The sequence below is a fragment of the Zootoca vivipara genome, chromosome 7, assembly GCF_963506605.1.
Source record: "Zootoca vivipara chromosome 7, rZooViv1.1, whole genome shotgun sequence".
In the NCBI taxonomy this organism is placed as follows: domain Eukaryota; kingdom Metazoa; phylum Chordata; class Lepidosauria; order Squamata; family Lacertidae; genus Zootoca; species Zootoca vivipara.
In genome coordinates this window covers 95855638-95871641 of record NC_083282.1, presented here as the reverse complement: position 1 = coordinate 95871641, position 16004 = coordinate 95855638, and the positions used below count along the sequence as shown (strand labels likewise).

At 60.0% G+C, this 16004-nt stretch overlaps 2 protein-coding genes across 2 annotated transcripts; one reads left to right on the top strand and one right to left on the bottom strand.

Annotated features, from left to right (window-relative positions):
• The first annotated feature begins 57 nt into the window (after positions 1-57).
• LOC118089272 (protein 4.2) lies at positions 58-9034 on the top strand. The gene is made up of 13 exons (XM_035123791.2): positions 58-144; positions 909-1097; positions 2140-2373; positions 2570-2688; positions 2973-3095; positions 3884-4061; positions 4393-4531; positions 4623-4726; positions 5116-5358; positions 5544-5876; positions 6885-7048; positions 7777-7910; positions 8547-9034. The coding sequence occupies exons 1-13, from the start codon at positions 135-137 to the stop codon at positions 8698-8700; spliced, it is 2124 nt and encodes a 707-aa protein (XP_034979682.1). The 5' UTR covers positions 58-134; the 3' UTR covers positions 8701-9034.
• A 55-nt stretch (positions 9035-9089) lies between these two features.
• On the bottom strand, positions 9090-15768 carry CCNDBP1 (cyclin D1 binding protein 1). Its single transcript, XM_060277439.1, has 11 exons — positions 15680-15768; positions 15534-15593; positions 15245-15324; positions 14228-14309; positions 13329-13425; positions 13134-13207; positions 12524-12600; positions 10845-11098; positions 10340-10400; positions 9583-9629; positions 9090-9365 (listed from the first exon to the last, which is right to left on the bottom strand). Exons 1-11 carry the CDS (start codon positions 15756-15758, stop codon positions 9257-9259), a joined length of 1020 nt encoding a protein of 339 aa, XP_060133422.1. The 5' UTR covers positions 15759-15768; the 3' UTR covers positions 9090-9256.
• Between the last annotated feature and the right edge of the window lie 236 nt (positions 15769-16004).

The following is a 16004-nucleotide window of genomic DNA, read 5'->3' as shown; positions in this document are numbered from 1 at the left end:
CCAGCCTGATAAGGAGCCCAGGATAGGCGAGGGGGCCCCACCCGACGGGCCCGGCAGAGGCCGCCTCGCCATCCTCGGCCCCGACCATCCGCCCGCAGCCAGCCCGAGGCAAGAGGAGAAAGGGACAAAGCGCCATGGGCCAAGGTGAGCGGGGACTCCCTGGGCACTGCCAAGCGGTCTAAACCCGGTGCCAGCCCAGAGGGGTCTGTCTGTTAGGCTCCTTGGCGCAGCATCACAGCGCGGCGCAACTGAGGTTGCCCAGGCGGGCGGGAGCCCCTGGCCTTGTAGGGAGGAACCCGGCAGGGAGCCACGAAGCGGGGCGAGAGGGTCCTGGGTGCAAGCCGGGGGCGTCTCAAGGTGGGGGGCGTTTAGGCCCGGCTAAAGCGGGGGGAGGGGGAGCCCAAAGAGCAGGTGGGTCGGAGGGGGCTGATTAGCGCAGCCTGGTCGAAAAGGCTCCTCTCCAGCCAAGAGCAGGCGCAGAGCTTTTGGCAGCAACCAGTTCGGTGGGACGGACCAGCCCCGTTCTCACGTGCGGCATGTGCGTTGCTCTGTCACACCCAGCTGGTCAGGCAGGACCCCCCTCCCGCGCACTTTTGCAACATGGCACCCCCCCCCCCGCCATTCCAAACAGACCTTAGCACCCTTAGCAGAATCCCGCTTCTCGGGGGTCGTGAGCAGCCCCCTAACCGTGAGCAACCCCCTAACCGTATTTCAGGGAAGAGAGGGACATTCCTGGCTGCCGCAGTCTGGCGGTCAGTCACTACTGTCCAGACGCCGGCCTCTCTAGCCCATCTCTTCAGGGCGGCAATTGCCAGAAGAGCGGGAGGCGGAGCGGAAGCGACCCCCTCCCCGACCCCGCCCTGCGTGCCGCCTGCCCCCTCACCGCCCGCCCTCCTCCCGCCCCGCAGCCCTGCACGTGTCGAGATGCGACTTGCAGCCGTCGAGGAACAACCCGGCGCACCGCACGGCGGCCGTCAGCACCGAGCGCCTGGTGGTGCGGCGCGGGCAGCCCTTTGCGCTCACCCTCCACTTCCGAGAGCCGCTGCCCGGAGCCCCCCGGAGGTACCTGCGCAAGACATGCCTGGTCGCCCAGACGGGTAAGCTCCGGAAGAGCCGGAGGCCGAAAGACCCGCGGCTCCCCGACGGCCCCGCCGCACCAGGAGCCCCAGGCCAGCGCGCCTCTCGCGCTCCTCGGGCTGGGAGGGGGGTGGTTGCCGGCTGGCAGAAGCGGGAGACCACCAGGAGATGCACCGCAGAGCAGAGGGGGAGTGGGGAGTTAAGCATCACAGGGGAGAAAAGGAGCGGCAGCTAAGTTTGCGCGGCGCCTGGAGGGAATTCCAACTCCCCCCCCCCAAAAAAAGTAAGGCGGGTCAGAAATGAAAGCGAGATGAACAACTGAGAGCGTCCCATTAACTTTCTCATTCATTTCAGCGGTCCTAAAGTGGGTCCGCTTTGCTGGGCACACGAGGGGAGGGGACTTGCACCTTCGCCAGCAGCAGTGCCCCAGCTGGGGGTGGGGACAGGGGGGAGGACACGCCCACGGACCCTTTTTCAGGAAGCTGTGGCTCCTGCATTGCAGCGGGTTGGACTAGATGACTCCGAGTCCCGGGTCCCTTCCAACGCTACGATTATGGGGTTCTCTGGGCCACCTCGCTTAAGATTTTCTAGACTGCTTGACAGCGATCCTCCAGAGCGTTAAGCGGGTTGGGGGGGAGGGGAAGTCTCTGTCAGTCCCACCTGGAGATGCTGTGAGGATCGGAACCCGGGACCTTCTGCTTACAAAGCAGCTAAGTCTGCCCCAGAGCTAGAATGCCCTTCTCGGAAGGAATGTAGAAAAGTAATTATGTAGCACTGTCTCCCAAAACAGCTGGGAGGTGTCATATGTTTGCACTAGAAGATGCTTTAACCCCCCGTTAATGAATGAAGCCCTGGATTTGGCCCTGGGGAGGCTCGCCCCCCATCCCCACCCCGTCTGACAGAACAGTCGAGGAGAGCTCAAAGACCCCCGCAGGGCCTCGCGGCCCCTCTCTTGCCTACCTGAGCCCCCGTTCCTTTCTCCAGCGAGCCCCCCAGTAGACCTGTCCCCCGCCCCTCTCTGCCTTGTGTCACCTTTTGACCATCTGGCATTTCTGGCTGCAGGGCAGCGGCCATGCCAGGCGGACGGGTCCCTGGTGCGCTTCCCCATCTCCCGCCGGGGCAGCCAGAGCGGCTGGGAGGCTTTCGTGGACGCCCCGGAGACCCTTTCCTGGACGCTGACCGTGACCTCGCCCGCCGACGCCGCCATCGGCCGATATTCCCTCCTGCTGCAGCATGGCCGAGGGGCTCCGCGCCCGCTGGGCACCTTCACGCTCCTCTTCAACCCCTGGTGCCAAGGTAGGTGGTCGACCAGCAGAGGCAAGACGCGTCGGTGCCAAGGCTGGGATGCTGGAGCCAAGAAGGCAGTGGGTGGGGTCGGAAGAGCTGGCCTGCTGCGGGGAGGGGGCGGCGCGGCAGGGGTACCCCTGCCAACCAGAGAAGCCCCCTCCCCAGGCTGAGCTGCTTGCCCCCCCTGATGGGCCGTCTCCCGCAGAGGACAGCGTCTTCCTGCCCAACGAGGCGCAGCGCCAGGAATACGTGTGCAATGAAGAGGGCACCGTTTACTGGGGGCTAGAGGAGGAGCCCCAGCAGCAGCCCTGGGACTACGGACAGGTGAGCGAGAGACCTACCCCCCCTCAGCCCAGGGGTCGGCTGCGCCTGGACGGTTTGGGCCAGGTCATAGCTGTCAAATTTTCCCTTTTCTCGCGAGGAAGCCTATTCAGCATATGGGCCAGGTGGGCGGCCGCACCTGCAGAGAGGTGGTCGCTGCAGCCACCTACGGGGCTGCTCCTTCCTGCAGCAGAAGGCGCGCGCAGAGGGAGGGGTCGGGATGGTCGGGGGGCGCGAGTGGGGCTCCCCTCACTCTCCAGCCTTCAATTCTGCGCCTCTCTTTTTAGTTCGAAGAGGACATCGTGGACCTCAGCCTGGCCCTGCCGGCCATCGGCCTCTTCTGGCTGAAGGACGCACCCTGCGCCCAGCGCAGCGACCCTCTCCACGTCTGCCGCCTGGTCAGCTCCATGGTAGGTGGGCAGGAGCAGGAGCAGAAGGCAGAGTCGCCCGCAGACCGTGCCGGCTTCGTGGAAGTAGCTGCACATGCTCAGGAACCCTCGGGCCCGGGGTGGGCCGCTCGCGCCCCCTGCTGGCGAGGGGGTGCATTTAGCTGCCATTCCTGTATTGCAGGGGGTGGACTCGATGACCCTTGGGGGTCCTGTTGGATGATTACACACACACACACACACACACACACACACACACACACACTGTGTAGGCAGCGGGTCGGATATATTTTACAAATTATCCTCGCTATTACTCACATGTGTGAGCGGAACGTTTAAAGTTTAAAAAATTAGTTAGCAGAGTTCCAAACCCCATCCTTTGCAGCCCTAAAGTGGAAACTTTGGGACTCGCCTGTGTAGCCTTCTTGCCATTCATCCAGACTGGATCCCCCCTTTCTCCTTCTTAATGAAAAGAACACAGCAGACTGTTGACCAAGCATGAAAACAGCATTTACGTACATAAAGTCTTGCGTTCCACTCCAGCAGCAACAGTAACAAAAAGAAGGCCAGGCAAATTCTCCTCGCAAAGAAATTAAAAAGAAATCTCCATAGATGTCTGGCTGCCTCGGAAGCAGGGCGGAAAAGAGAACGAGTTCTGACTTCTGAGACAGGAGGAACTCTGCGTCTTAACCCTTTCATACCCACAATCCCTTCCAACTCTACATTGCTATGCGGGCGGGCGGGCAGCTGCACAATCCGCTTTTCTCCTAGTGCTGCTCACTTCTCTCTCCCCCTCTCTCTCCCCCCTCCAGCTGAACAGCAAGACGCACCAAGCGATCCTGGAGGGTGGCTGGACCGGGGACTACAGCGACGGGAGGTCCCCTTTCCAGTGGCCGGGCAGCGCCCCCATCCTGCGCCGGTGGCTGGCAGCGCGAGGGCAGCCTGTCCGCTATGGGCAGTGCTGGGTCTTCGCGGGGGTCCTGTGCACAGGTACAGGGTCCTGTTCAGGGATGCGCCCCAGACGAGGAAGGGGCTCCTGCTGCCTGAAATGGTCCCCCCCCCAATGCCTACTCTGCTAGCTCTGAGGGACTGCCCCCCCTCCTGGGGAAAGAGGTTTAGTGTCGAGGGAGCCGGTGTAAATGTTACCCTCCTAAGTTCCCTCTGGCTCGGCCGCGACTGGGCGTGGGCAAATCTGCTGTTCCTTAAGGCCTAAAGGGTTGCGATTCCTGCAAGGAAGGGGGTTGGACTGGATGGCCCTTGGGGTCCCTTCCCCCCTGGTAGCCCCCTCGCCATCCAGTTCCCCCTGCCTCTCTCCCTGCAGTGCTGCGGAGCTTGGGCATCCCCACCCGCGTGGTCACCAGCTTCGCCTCCGCTCAAGACACGGCCGGCCGCCTGCGCGTGGATGAATACTTCGACGAGAGCGCCGCCCTGATCCCCGGCCTCTCCGCGGCTGCCGTTTGGTGAGGCGCCATAATACTGGAGTGGGGGTGAGGTGGGGGAGACGGACGGGCTTCAGAGCCCCCTAAGACATTCCCTCCCGGTTTCCTGCAGGCCCTTCCACGCCTGGAACGAGTGCTGGATGGCCCGCCGGGATCTGCCCCCCGGCTATGACGGATGGCAAGCCGTGGATGCCACGCCTCAGGAAGAGGGCTGGTGTAGGTCGCGCGGGCGGAGGGCTCAAGAGAGAAGGGGCGGGACACTGCGATTGACCCCCGCCCCAATATGGAGAGACCAGGATGGGGGAGCAGCTTCCACCTAGAGGGGGGTGATGGATGGGAGAGAGGCCATCTGTCAGGGATTCTTTAGGTGGGATACCTGCATTGCAGGGGGCTGGACTAGACAACCGTTGGAGTACCTTCCCCCTCTAGTTCTTCTGCGATTCTAGCTTGCCCTTTTAGCCACACTCTGTAGCCCCCTTGCCTCCAGCTCCACAAGGCAGAGGGGCGCTTCTGCTTGGACCACTACCAGTGGCTAAAGCAGGGCTCCCCCTGGGCCACAGAGGCCACCCCTTCCCAAATGGTCGTCCTCCCCTTCCTCTCCGCAGGCTCCTCGTTTTGCGGGCCAGCCCCTGTCCGGGCCATCAAGGAAGGCCGCCTGGACCTGCCCTACGATGTTGCCACCTTCTTCGCAGCCACCAACGCCACCTGCACTGCCTGGGTGCGACAGGACAACGGGGACTTCCAGCGCGCCTTTTGCCCCACCAAGTTCGTGGGCAACAACCTCAGCACCAAGGCAGTGGGCAGCGACCGGTGCGAGGATCTCACACACCACTACAAGCACCCGGAAGGTAAGTGGGGCAGGTGAGCTCTTGCTTTCTGCTTGTCTTTCAACAGGCTCCCCATCCTGGGGTGGGTGGGCTCCAAATCTGGCGGCATCTCTGACCCCCCCCCCCATTCTCAGCCAGTCAAGGAAGAAAATTATCACCTGCTTCCCTGAGGACCAAAGCGGAAATGGCTTCTGGCTTTTTTGCAGGGTCTGCTGCAGAGAGGGCTATGATGATCAAGGTCTCTCTTGAACAGAAGCGGCTCCAGGACCAGATTGAGGGGGACAGCAGCCCCCCTCCGCCTCCACTCGCCCCTCTGGCCCAGGAAGATGACACAGAGCCTCTCCTCTTTGCCCAAATCCAGGCCGAGAGCTCCTGGCCACTGGGGCAAGATGCCCCGGTCTCTGTGTTGGTGGTGAACCGGACCGGGGAGGAGAAGAACCTGGCACTGGTTCTGGGTGCCCAGCCACTGCAGTATGATGGCAAGGCCCTGGCACAGTTCTGGAAGGAGGAGTATCACTTAACTCTCCCTGACGGGCATGGTAAGCTTCCTGGGGAGGATATGCGGATTGCAATTTATCCCTTCAGGCGCCCACATGTGTGGTCTGAACAGTTTCTCAAAATCCCATCCTTGGCAGCAAAATTAAAAGTACAGGAATTAGGCTAAGTCCAACTATGAAGTAAGCTGGCTCTCCCTTTCTTACCCCGATTTAACAAAGAATCAGGGAACAGCCTGGGAAGTAAGTTTAAAAATAGAATTCACTTACTTAAAATCCTGCATTGGTTAACCTGAACAGTAGCAGCAAAAGCTATGCAAGCAAAATGCTTCCATTTACAGTATAACCAGCTTCTGGCATCTGCCTAAGCAGGAGCAGACAAAGGGCATGTCTGCCCTCTTGGCTGGTCAAAGGAAGAGAGATGAGGGCAAGTGACATCACACAGAGCCCTCTCCACCAATTGTATTTCTATGGTCGAGTCTCTGCCTATCAGCATAACAGCTCTGTGGTCTTAACCCCTTCTTATGCTAACTAGCAAGAATAGGCTTTTGTTAAGATTGGCTGCTACTCTCCTACACAGAGAACCACAGAGTTGGAAGGGACCCAATGGGGCATCTAGTCCAACCCATGTGGAGCGGGTTCTTTCTCTCTCTGCTCTCCTGCTACGAAAAGGGCAGGATGTGGGAGCTGAACTCAGCCCCTTCATGGCCCCACCAGCAGCCTCAGGGAGGGCAAGGCAGGGCTAGAACAGGAATGGCCTGTTCCTTGCAATAGACTGGATTTGATCCCCCTTCTGTGGCCTAGTGGGCAGAGTACCTGCCTGGCCGGAAAAGGCCTTCTGGGTAGAGAAAATGTCCTGCAGCCAATGCTGACCCTGTAGGGCTAGATGGGCCATTGGTCTGACTCAGGAGGAGGATGCATCCTGCAAACACCCCTCCCATCTAGTCCAAGCGCACCGGGTTCCTTGCAGAGGCATCACAGCCTGTGACGGGCGAGTCCTTGGGTGCCCTCTGCAAATCTCCCTTAGCCCCCACCCCCTGCCTTGTTTTCCAGAGGAAGCCCTAAGCACCACACTGCCTTACGCAGAATACGGCCCAGCCCTGCGCAACAACGCTCTCTTCCTGAAGCTTACGGCGCTGCTGAGAGACACGGCCTCCGGTAGCAACTACCTGACCTGGCAGGAAATCCGCTTCTGTGCCCCTGGACTCAACATCCAGGTCAGTGGGAGGCCAGAGCACACGCATGCACGCATGCACGCATGCACGCACACACTTCTTCAGCTAACTGCACAGACACAGCTGAGCCCCACTCACACCTGAAGGCAGAGCAGAGAAAAATCTATTACTTTCATATCCCCCCCCCAAGGAGTTCATGGTGGTACACAGGGGTCTTCCTCCCCACTTTATCTGCACAACTGCCCTGTGAGGTAGGTTAGGCTGAGGAACAGTGACTGGGGAGCTTCATGGCTGAGCAGGCCTTTGAACCCTAGTCTCTCCCAGGTCCTGGAGCAATATTAGCTGTTGCACCACAGTATCTCAAGGCAGGCCTGCTTGGGGTGTGTGTGTGTGAGCCCGCAGTCCTCCTTTCCTGACTGTGAGCCCTTCAAAGGGAAGAAGAGGTCCTTGTTTCTTCAGTGGGGTGCCACAGCAAAGCAGGCTGGGTAGAGCCCAAAGCCCCCCCCCCGGGACTGCATTGCCAGTAATCTGCCCCCTCCCTATTAGCAAGCCCAGTAGGTCTATGGCAGGCATCCCCAAACTGCGGCCCTCCAGATGTTTTGGCCTACAACTCCCATGATCCCTAGCTAACAGGACCAGTGGTCGGGGAAGATGGGAATTGTAGTCCAAAACATCTGGAGGGCCAAAGTTTGGGGGTGCCTGGTCTATGGCTTCAGCTTGCCCCTCCCCCCCAGTCCCTGTGCTGCCATTGTCCTGCTTTCTCCATGAAGGTCCCTGAGCGCACAGCCCAGTTCCAGGCCACCCAAGCTGAGATCCAGCTCCACAACCCCCTCCCAGAAGACCTCCCAGGCTGCCTCGTCTCCGTGTCTGGATGGGGCCTTTTCCACAAGACCAGGAGCTACAGGTGAGGGGCACTCTTTGGCACGGTTGCTTTCTTTGGGGTGGGGGATAAAGCCCTCTCCATGAAGGTGAAGGCAAAGGCACACTCCCCACGGCTGCATCAGAGCAAGCAGGGTGGGGGTGGGGGGCTGTGCCAGCCCAGCCCCACTTGTTTGCCAGGATTGAGGGGGAAGGGCTCTCTGCTGAGGTCCCAGCTGGATTCACCTACTTGGCACCTCTGACAACAGACGGTGGGGTGGTGTTTATAGGCTTTGGGGGGGGGGAAGGTGAGCAGCTGCTCTTAGAATCATTGTGGAGTTGGAAGGGACCTCGAGGGCCATCTAGTCCAGCCCCCTGCAATGCAGCAATCTCAGCTGCAGCATCCCTGACAGATGGCCATCCAGCCTCTGCTTAAAAACCTCCCAGGAAGGAGAGTCTACCACCTCCCCTGCGAGTCCGTTCCACCGTCAAACAGGGCCCACTGTCCAAAGTTCCTTTCTTGTAACTTGAATCCTGCCCGAAATGCCCCTTGGTGCCAGTCTACCATTCTGATTCAATGGATCCACCGGGAGCAGGAGAAAACAAGCTTGCTCCATCCCCCTCCCCAGGACAGCTGGCAGCAGCTCCCTTTTGCCCCCTCTCCTTTGGCTCCCCCTTGCAGGCTTGGAGACATCCCAGCCGGCGGCAGCACAGCGCTGAGGATCCCATTCACGCCAACCCAGGTGGGGCCCCGGAGGCTGACGGTGCGTGTGGAGAGCCCCCTGCTCCAGCCCCTCAAGGCCTGCAGGACCATCCAGGTGGGGGCAGCAGCTTAGAGCGTCTCCAGAGCAACAGGACTCTTCCCCCCCCCCGCACTTTACCATTAAATGCACTTGGAGTGACACCTCTCGGACTGTGGCTCCTTCTTCATCAGCCTAGCGCCAGCAGAAGGGGGGCTTTGGGGAGCTGTTTTCGGGGGGCAAGCAAAAGGCTGCTCAAAAGCAGCAACTCTCCTGTCCCCAAAGCAAGCTGGCTGCTCTCCCGCACTGCTGTTCAACAGGTAGAGCCAAAGGACAAGTGACACCTGTGCGGCTCCCTCCTTCCCCTGCGTCGCATCTGGGCCTGCAAGTTCCTTGGGGCAGAGACCTGGCTTCCTTCGGTGCTTTGTGAAGCCCTGGGCACATGGGTGAGGTGGTATAAATGATCAGGAGCACACAAGACTTCCTCTAGTGCAGGAGCCCAGCCAGCACAAGCGCAGGGGAGACTTTATTGCCCCCCCCCCCCGAGCAGCTATGGGGTCCTGCAGGAGTCCTGCCTCCTCCCTCTTCTCTCTTCTGCAGGCAGCCACAGAAGGCACCCAAGGGTCCAGCACCCCTCCCACAGGGAGGCCCATCAAAGGAGCCCCTGGGTGAGGTCTTTGATTTTGTCCATGTTGTGGTCAACTGCCCCAGCCAGGAACTGCACCCAGCTCTCTTCTGACGGAGGGCAGACATGGCTGGCCCTGGGGAGGCAGGAGAGAGGGAAAGAGAGAGAGGTGCAGGTGAGAACCGACGCAGGAAGCAATGGGTGGGCCACTCTGACAAGGCACCCGCCGCCCACCCAGTCCCAGCACCGAGGGCGATTGCGCTGCGGCAAAAGGCTGGCTGTGTCTTTAAGATGGAGACCGTTTCCCCACCAGCTGTGCCCCTCTGCCCCAGAGGAGAGGCTGCCCTGCTCACCTGGTCAGTTCCAGCATCTTCTTTAGCACAGACGCCAACTTTGCAGCCTAGAAAGAAACAACACGTCAAGCCCAGAGCAGCCACTGCTGGAATTTCACCTTTTCTAGAAAACAACAACAGCGCAACAGACGCAGGAGGTTTCTTGTCCGGTGGCCACAAGGTGTCCAGAAGGCAAGTGCAGGACTTGGCATAGAGGCCATCTTAAAAGGGCTTCTTCCTTTGGCACTCCCATACAGCCCCTCGGACGTAGCCTTGACCTTTCACCCCCTGAAACAGAGGGAATGGCTGTCCCAACTCCGGGAGGAGGACCAGGTCAATCTCCCCGCAGCATCTCCATGTAGGGCTGGGGAAGGGGCACTCTGGCCTCAAACAGCAGAGACTCCCTTGCCAGGCAGTGTGTCCTGGGCCCAGTGGCAGCTTCCTCCGCTTCTCGGCTGCCTTTGCTGAGGGCAGAGAAGGGAAGGGAGTCCAGCTTGGCAGAGGAGGAAGAGAAGGGTGATCTGCAATGGGGCATCAAGCACCCCCTCTCCAGGGCGCAGGAGAGGCCCCCTCAGCCCCAGGTGCAACTCTTTGCTTGCACTGTCTTCTCTCCCATAGGCCATCTTGGGGGTCCCAGGCCTCCCACCCTCATGGGCTGAAGCGTCTCCCCAATGTGGGGAAATAGGGACTCCCAAAAGCTGCTCATAGTTCCGGGGAATGAAGCAGAGGACCAGAGGCTTCCCCTAAAAAGCTTCATCGTCCCCAATGGGCAACTCACATTCAGCCGCAGAGCCAACTGGTTCACAGGGGGGTAGGTGCTCAGCACCAGCTCGTCCACACTGCAGAATAAAAACAGGGAGGGAGGAGGGGTCAGGGGAGGGTGCCTTGTGGTCTCCTGCCCCCCTCACAGCCCCCGACCCCAAAGAGAGGCAGCCTGAGGGAGCAGAGCATGCACTGGACTCGGCCGCAAGGCTCCCTGGCGCCCCTCTTCCTTAGGGGGGGGGGCTTTCCAAGGACAGAGCAGAGCAATCCTGCAGGGAGGGCATTGGGAGTGGTCTTGCTGTTCCTGGCCCACCCCCTAGGCGACAGCAATCCCCTGGCCCCACCCCCTGGACAAAAGCTCCCAAGGCTCCCCTGGTGATCTTCATGATCTTAGTGCTATGATCTTAATACGATTATGTATATAATACATTAACTGATTTACCCCATGAAAAATATATGTACATTATCCGATATATATAAGACATAAGACATCTGTTTAATTACACCTGGGGCTGCCTCACCTGGGGCTAACGTCTCCTGCGATGTCGGCCAGGTCGTCTAACTGCGCCACCTGCTCTGCCACGTCGGCCCTTCCGTGGCTCCTGACGGCCCCCAGGACCTTCTTCAGGCAAATCTTGGCAGCCTTCACCAGCCCCAGGCAGGGGCCAAGCAGCTGCCGGTCAGCCGCCGACCAGTAAGTGTCCCTGTTTGCCCGGGAGCCCAAGTCCTCGTCCTCCAGCACATCGCTGTACGGGTCTCCGCCTTCAATCTGCGCCTGAGCGCAAAGGGACATGCCAGTCACACTTCTCATCCCGCCCCTCCAGGCAGGGAAGGGGATGGGCACCCACCCTCCAAGTCATGGGAGGAGGAGAAGGGGGAGGAATACCAGGGAGGCCGCCAAGTTGCTCACCTCCCCAGTTGGGCATTACAGGCAAGGAGGGAGGAAAGAGATTGAGAGGATTGTGGAGTTGGAAGGGACTCCAAGCACCCTCTAGTCCACCCCCCTGCTGCCTGGCAGCTCCTAATGCAGGAGGGAAGGGGGGCTGGAAGCAACCAGGGCACATTGGGGAACCCCCAGGGAGGATCCAGAGCCCAGAGTCTGCAGCGCAAGAGGGAACCCAGTCAAAGGAACAGTGTGTAACCTTGTAGCCGCTGCTTAATTATGCCCCCCCCCCCAAACTTTTAGCTATTATATTTCCTTCTGTATCTGAATGGATTGAGAAAATTTGGTACTTGGTAGCTACGATCAAGCCAAGTGATTATAAAATAACACATATAAACCAGTTTAACAGGTTTATGGGGAAAGGGGGCATTTTCTGTAACGTTTTGGAATAACAAGTTCAGTGCTAAAGCCCAACCTCTTGCTGCCTTCAACTTGCTGAGTATTTCTGTAGGCGCCTTATCTTTGGTTTATTTTGTCAATTAATGAAATGTATTAAAAAAAAAATCTCTATTAGGCCATAGGCTCCCTCTGACAACTCTTCATATCTCAGTAGAGCAGATTTGCAGGAAAGTCAAGCCAGTTTTTCATGGCGGCTGCATAAGCTGTGAAGAGCCAAGAGCAGAGGGGCCAAGCCCAGGGGTGGGGGCCCTATCAGGGCAGCCCAGCCAAGGCAGGAGCCCTTATCCGGAGAGGCTGCCTCTAGCCTGCCTGGGGCGGCTGGGTGCCCTTATCTGCCCCCAGAAGCCACACAGCAGAAGAGGCCGAGGGAAGATCGGCACATCCAGAGGGGGAGCAGTGCCAGGTTTAATTATGGGCTGAGCAGGCTGCATTATTGGGGGGGGGGGCGGGCTTGGCCTTTTGCCAAAACAAAAATTAAGAAACAGACAGATTTTACTATTGGTATCTGGGCCCCAGTAACAGGAAAGAATGAGGTGCTCCATGAAAGGTCAATATGGCTTTCATGAAAGGCACGAGCACGTTTACTCCCCCTGCAAAAACACCCCCCACCCCAATTTCAGAAGACTTTACATTCCGGCAACCTGCATTCTGACCTGAGCCCACCGTGTGACGCAGCGTCTGAAAAGGCGAATGCAATTGCAGGATACCTAAACGTTGTGCTTAAACCCATTAGTATGATGCTTCAAACTTAGATATGGGCTTTCCAATTGCGGACTAGGGATGGCGATACCCCCTGCTCTCTTGCAAATGAAGCCAGCGGACAGCCCCCCCCCCCAGGCAGCCCCCCTCCCTGCGCACCTGCTCCATCTCCTCCTGTGCGTCTCTGACAATCCCCAGAGCCTGGGAAATGGCCAGGGCCACAGCCGCCTGGTTATCTGTTGGGAGAGAAGAAAGGAAGGAGGAGCAAGGCAAGAAGGGGAAGCAATGGCAGCGCCAGGGGTGGCGTCCCTTGCCCTGCCCCCAACTGCCCAGGGGTGGCGTCCCTTGCCCTGCCCCCAACTGCCCAGGGGTGGCGTCCCTTGCCCTGCCCCCAACTGCCCAGGGGTGGCGTCCCTTGCCCTGCCCCCAACTGCCCAGGGGTGGCGTCCCTTGCCCTGCCCCCAACTGCCCAGGGGTGACGTCCCTTGCCCTGCCCCCAACTGCCCAGGGGTGGCGTCCCTTGCCCTGCCCCCAACTGCCCAGGGGTGGCGTCCCTTGCCCTGCCCCCAACTGCCCAGGGGTGGCGTCCCTTGCCCTGCCCCCAACTGCCCAGGGGTGGCGTCCCTTGCCCTGCCCCCAACTGCCCAGGGGTGGCGTCCCTTGCCCTGCCCCCAACTGCCCAGGGGTGGCGTCCCTTGCCCTGCCCCCAACTGCCCAGGGGTGGCATCCCTTGCCCTGCCCCCAACTGCCCAGGGGTGATCCGACTTACCTCGAGGCAGGCTGGAAATTTGGTCGCAGGCCTCCCAGACGCCTCCCGTGGAGACAAGCTGCTCCCGTGAGAGGCTGCAAGGGAGAGCGGAGCAGCATCAGGAGGGGGCCCCACCCTCTTGGGAGAGACGTTCTGCACCTCCTGCCTCTCCCCAACATTCTCTGGGAAGGTGGGGGCGGGGAAGGAGCAGCTTACCTCTGGAGGGGGGTCCGAAGAATGACCTCTGTCAGCTGAATCATCCCCTCCACTACTTGCACCGTGGCATCACGCACTGCTCTGCGCAGGGTGGTCCCTGCAGGGGGCAAAGGGAGACCCATCACCGCTGCTCTCCTCCGAGGTCTGCCTCAGCCCCACAGCCTGCCTGGCACTCACACAGAGAGACTACAGGCAGGCTCCCAGTAGACACTCCGGAGAAACCCACCCCCCAGAAGACCTCATACAGAATCTCAGGCTTCTAGTTGGAAGGGACCTCGAGGGTCATCCAGTCCAACCCCCTGCAATGCAGGAATCTCAGCTACAGAACCCATGACAGAGGGCCATCCATCTCTGCTTCAAAGGTGCCAAGGAAGGAGAGTCTGAGCTGGATAGCTCAGTTGCCTGGTGCTGATAATGCCAACGTTGCAGGTTTGATCCCCGTAAGGGACAGCTGCCTATTCCTGCACTGCAGGGGGTTGGACTGGATGACCCTCAGGGTACCTTCCAATCTGCGATTCTATGGGAGACTGTTTCACTGTCCAACAGCTCTTACTGTCAGAAAGGTCTTCTTAATGTTGAGTCGGAATCTCCTTTCTTGTAAACTTAATCCACTGCTTTGGGTCCTGCCCTCCAAAGCTGGAGAAAACTCTCTTTCATGGGGCAGCCCTTCAGATACACCCCTCCCCTGCTACCTCTCTGTCTTTTATTCCTGCACTGCAGGGGGCTGGACTGGATGACCCTCGGGGGTCCCTTCCAACACTACAATTCTATGATTCTTCTTTTCTTGCCAGCACAAGGTGCAGGAGCCCAACCTAGTGCCTGCCCCCCCCCGGCCTGCTACTCACACGCTGCCCCCCCAAAGAACCCCCTTGTCCCTGCCTCGCCTCCATCTTGCTCACCTTGGCCCTTGGGGAGCTGGTAATACGCAGAGGCGGCTGCCAGGACAGCACTGTGCACCCCTTCCGCCAGGCTCTCCTGCTCCTGCAAGGGGACAGCACCCAAAGGTTACCTGGCTCACAAGGCAGCTCCCCCCACCCCGTAAAAAAGGCCCTGGGCTCAGACAACTCGGCTGGGCAGGATGGGGGGGGAAAGCGGAGAGATCTGGGAGCATCGAGGCAGAATTATTGGAAGCCTGTGAAATTAAAGCAAAGCATGGATCAAACCAGAGGAGGAGAACTCCCCCCCCCAAGCTGCTCATGTGCCCGAAGCATTGGATGCGCCCTCTGCCCAGGGGGTGGGGCGCTCTGCATCGAGCCTCGCCACCATGGCCCCTCAGCTGCCATATGGGCCAGAGTAGAGCCTGCAGGTGCCCGAGCCACAGTGTCACCCCAAGAGAGACACATGGCTTGGGCATGCTGCAGGCCCCGCGGTGAGTGCTGCCCCCCCCACAGTGTGGCACCCAGTGTCCCCCCCCCCCGGCCCCTAGCTACACCTTTGCTCTTGATTGATCCCAGTAATGTAGATTGTTGTTCTGTTCAGCATTCCTTTTTGGCAATAAACAACTATATGACATTTAGAAGACATCTGATGGCAGCCCAAGTTTAGGCAAGTTTCAATGTATTTTTAACCTTCTGTTGGAAGCTGCCCAGGGGTAACCCAGCGACATGGGTGGGGCATAAATAATAATAATTATAGTAATAATAATAATAATAATAATAATATTTATTTATTTATTATTAATTCCCTGTGGCATTTTTAACGGTCAAATTAATTCAGACTCACATAGCCCAGAGCCATTTTGTCACACACCCTTTAGTGATGACACCTGGGGTGGCCTGCACCCACAGCACCCCCTTCCTACGCCACTGACCAACCACCACCACCACCCCCCCGAAAAATATTGCAGGGAATAAGCCCCGTGAAAAATGCCCAGGATGGGAGGGGGGGGGCTCCGGGCTGGCCCCTCCCTCACCCACCTGGAGGGAAGGCGGCGGGGGTCTCGAGAAGGCCAGGCTCAGCTTGGTGGCTTCCTGCGAGGCGGCCAGGAACGCTCGCTCTGCGGAGAAGGGCAGGAGGGTGAGGGGGGGGGGAGCGGCCTGCCCTGCAGGGGTGTCGAGGGGGAAGCCCCCTGCGCCCTCTGCTGGCCAAGGGCTGTCCGACCCCCGGGATTGGGGGCGGAGGTCCCTGCAGCCTGGCGCCCCCTCCCCGCCCGCCCCTGGAGACAGAAAGGGCCCCGAGGGGCCTCCGCTGCAAGGCGGCACCTACCGAGGGCCTCCCAGAAGCGCCCGGCCTCGAAGCCTCCGGCGCCCTCCCGGCTCTCGCCGCCTGCAAGAGAAGCATGCCTCTGAGCGCGTGCAGAGCGCCGCCGCCGCGCCCGCCCCGTCTCCGCCCGCCCCGAAGGCCGCGCGCACCTCGCAGCTCGCCCAGCTCCGCGCGCAGAGCCTCCCGCACCCGCTGCAGCGCCGCCAGCCCCGGAGGAGACGCCGCCATCGCCGCCGCCGCCGCCCCCGGACCCGCGCGTGCCAAAGAGGAGAAGGCGCCGGACCAGCGCCCCGCCGCACTTCCGGCTCCCCAGCGCCCGCAGGAACCAGAGCGAGGCTGCCGGCGCGGGGAGGGGAGGCTGCGCGGCAGGCTGAAAGGCAACTGGTCGAGCTGCCCCACGGCTGTAACCCCTGGGAGGGGGAGCCCTCGCTTCATTCAGCCCGACTGCTAAGGATGACGCTGCTTTCTCCTCCT

Bases quoted from the DNA above. Each gene is read 5' to 3' on its own strand.
- LOC118089272 (XM_035123791.2), top strand. The intron at 2,689-2,972 runs GTGAGCGAGAGA...CTCTCTTTTTAG, and splicing joins AGCCCTGGGACTACGGACAG to TTCGAAGAGGACATCGTGGA. The intron at 4,532-4,622 runs GTGAGGCGCCAT...GGTTTCCTGCAG, and splicing joins CTCTCCGCGGCTGCCGTTTG to GCCCTTCCACGCCTGGAACG.
- CCNDBP1 (XM_060277439.1), bottom strand. From the start codon at position 15,758: ATGGCGGCGTCTCCTCCGGGGCTGGCGGCGCTGCAGCGGGTGCGGGAG. The intron at 15,594-15,679 runs GTGCGCGCGGCC...CTTCTCTTGCAG, and splicing joins GGAGCTGGGCGAGCTGCGAG to GCGGCGAGAGCCGGGAGGGC. The intron at 9,366-9,582 runs GTGAGCAGGGCA...CTGCCTCCCCAG, and splicing joins AAGATGCTGGAACTGACCAG to GGCCAGCCATGTCTGCCCTC.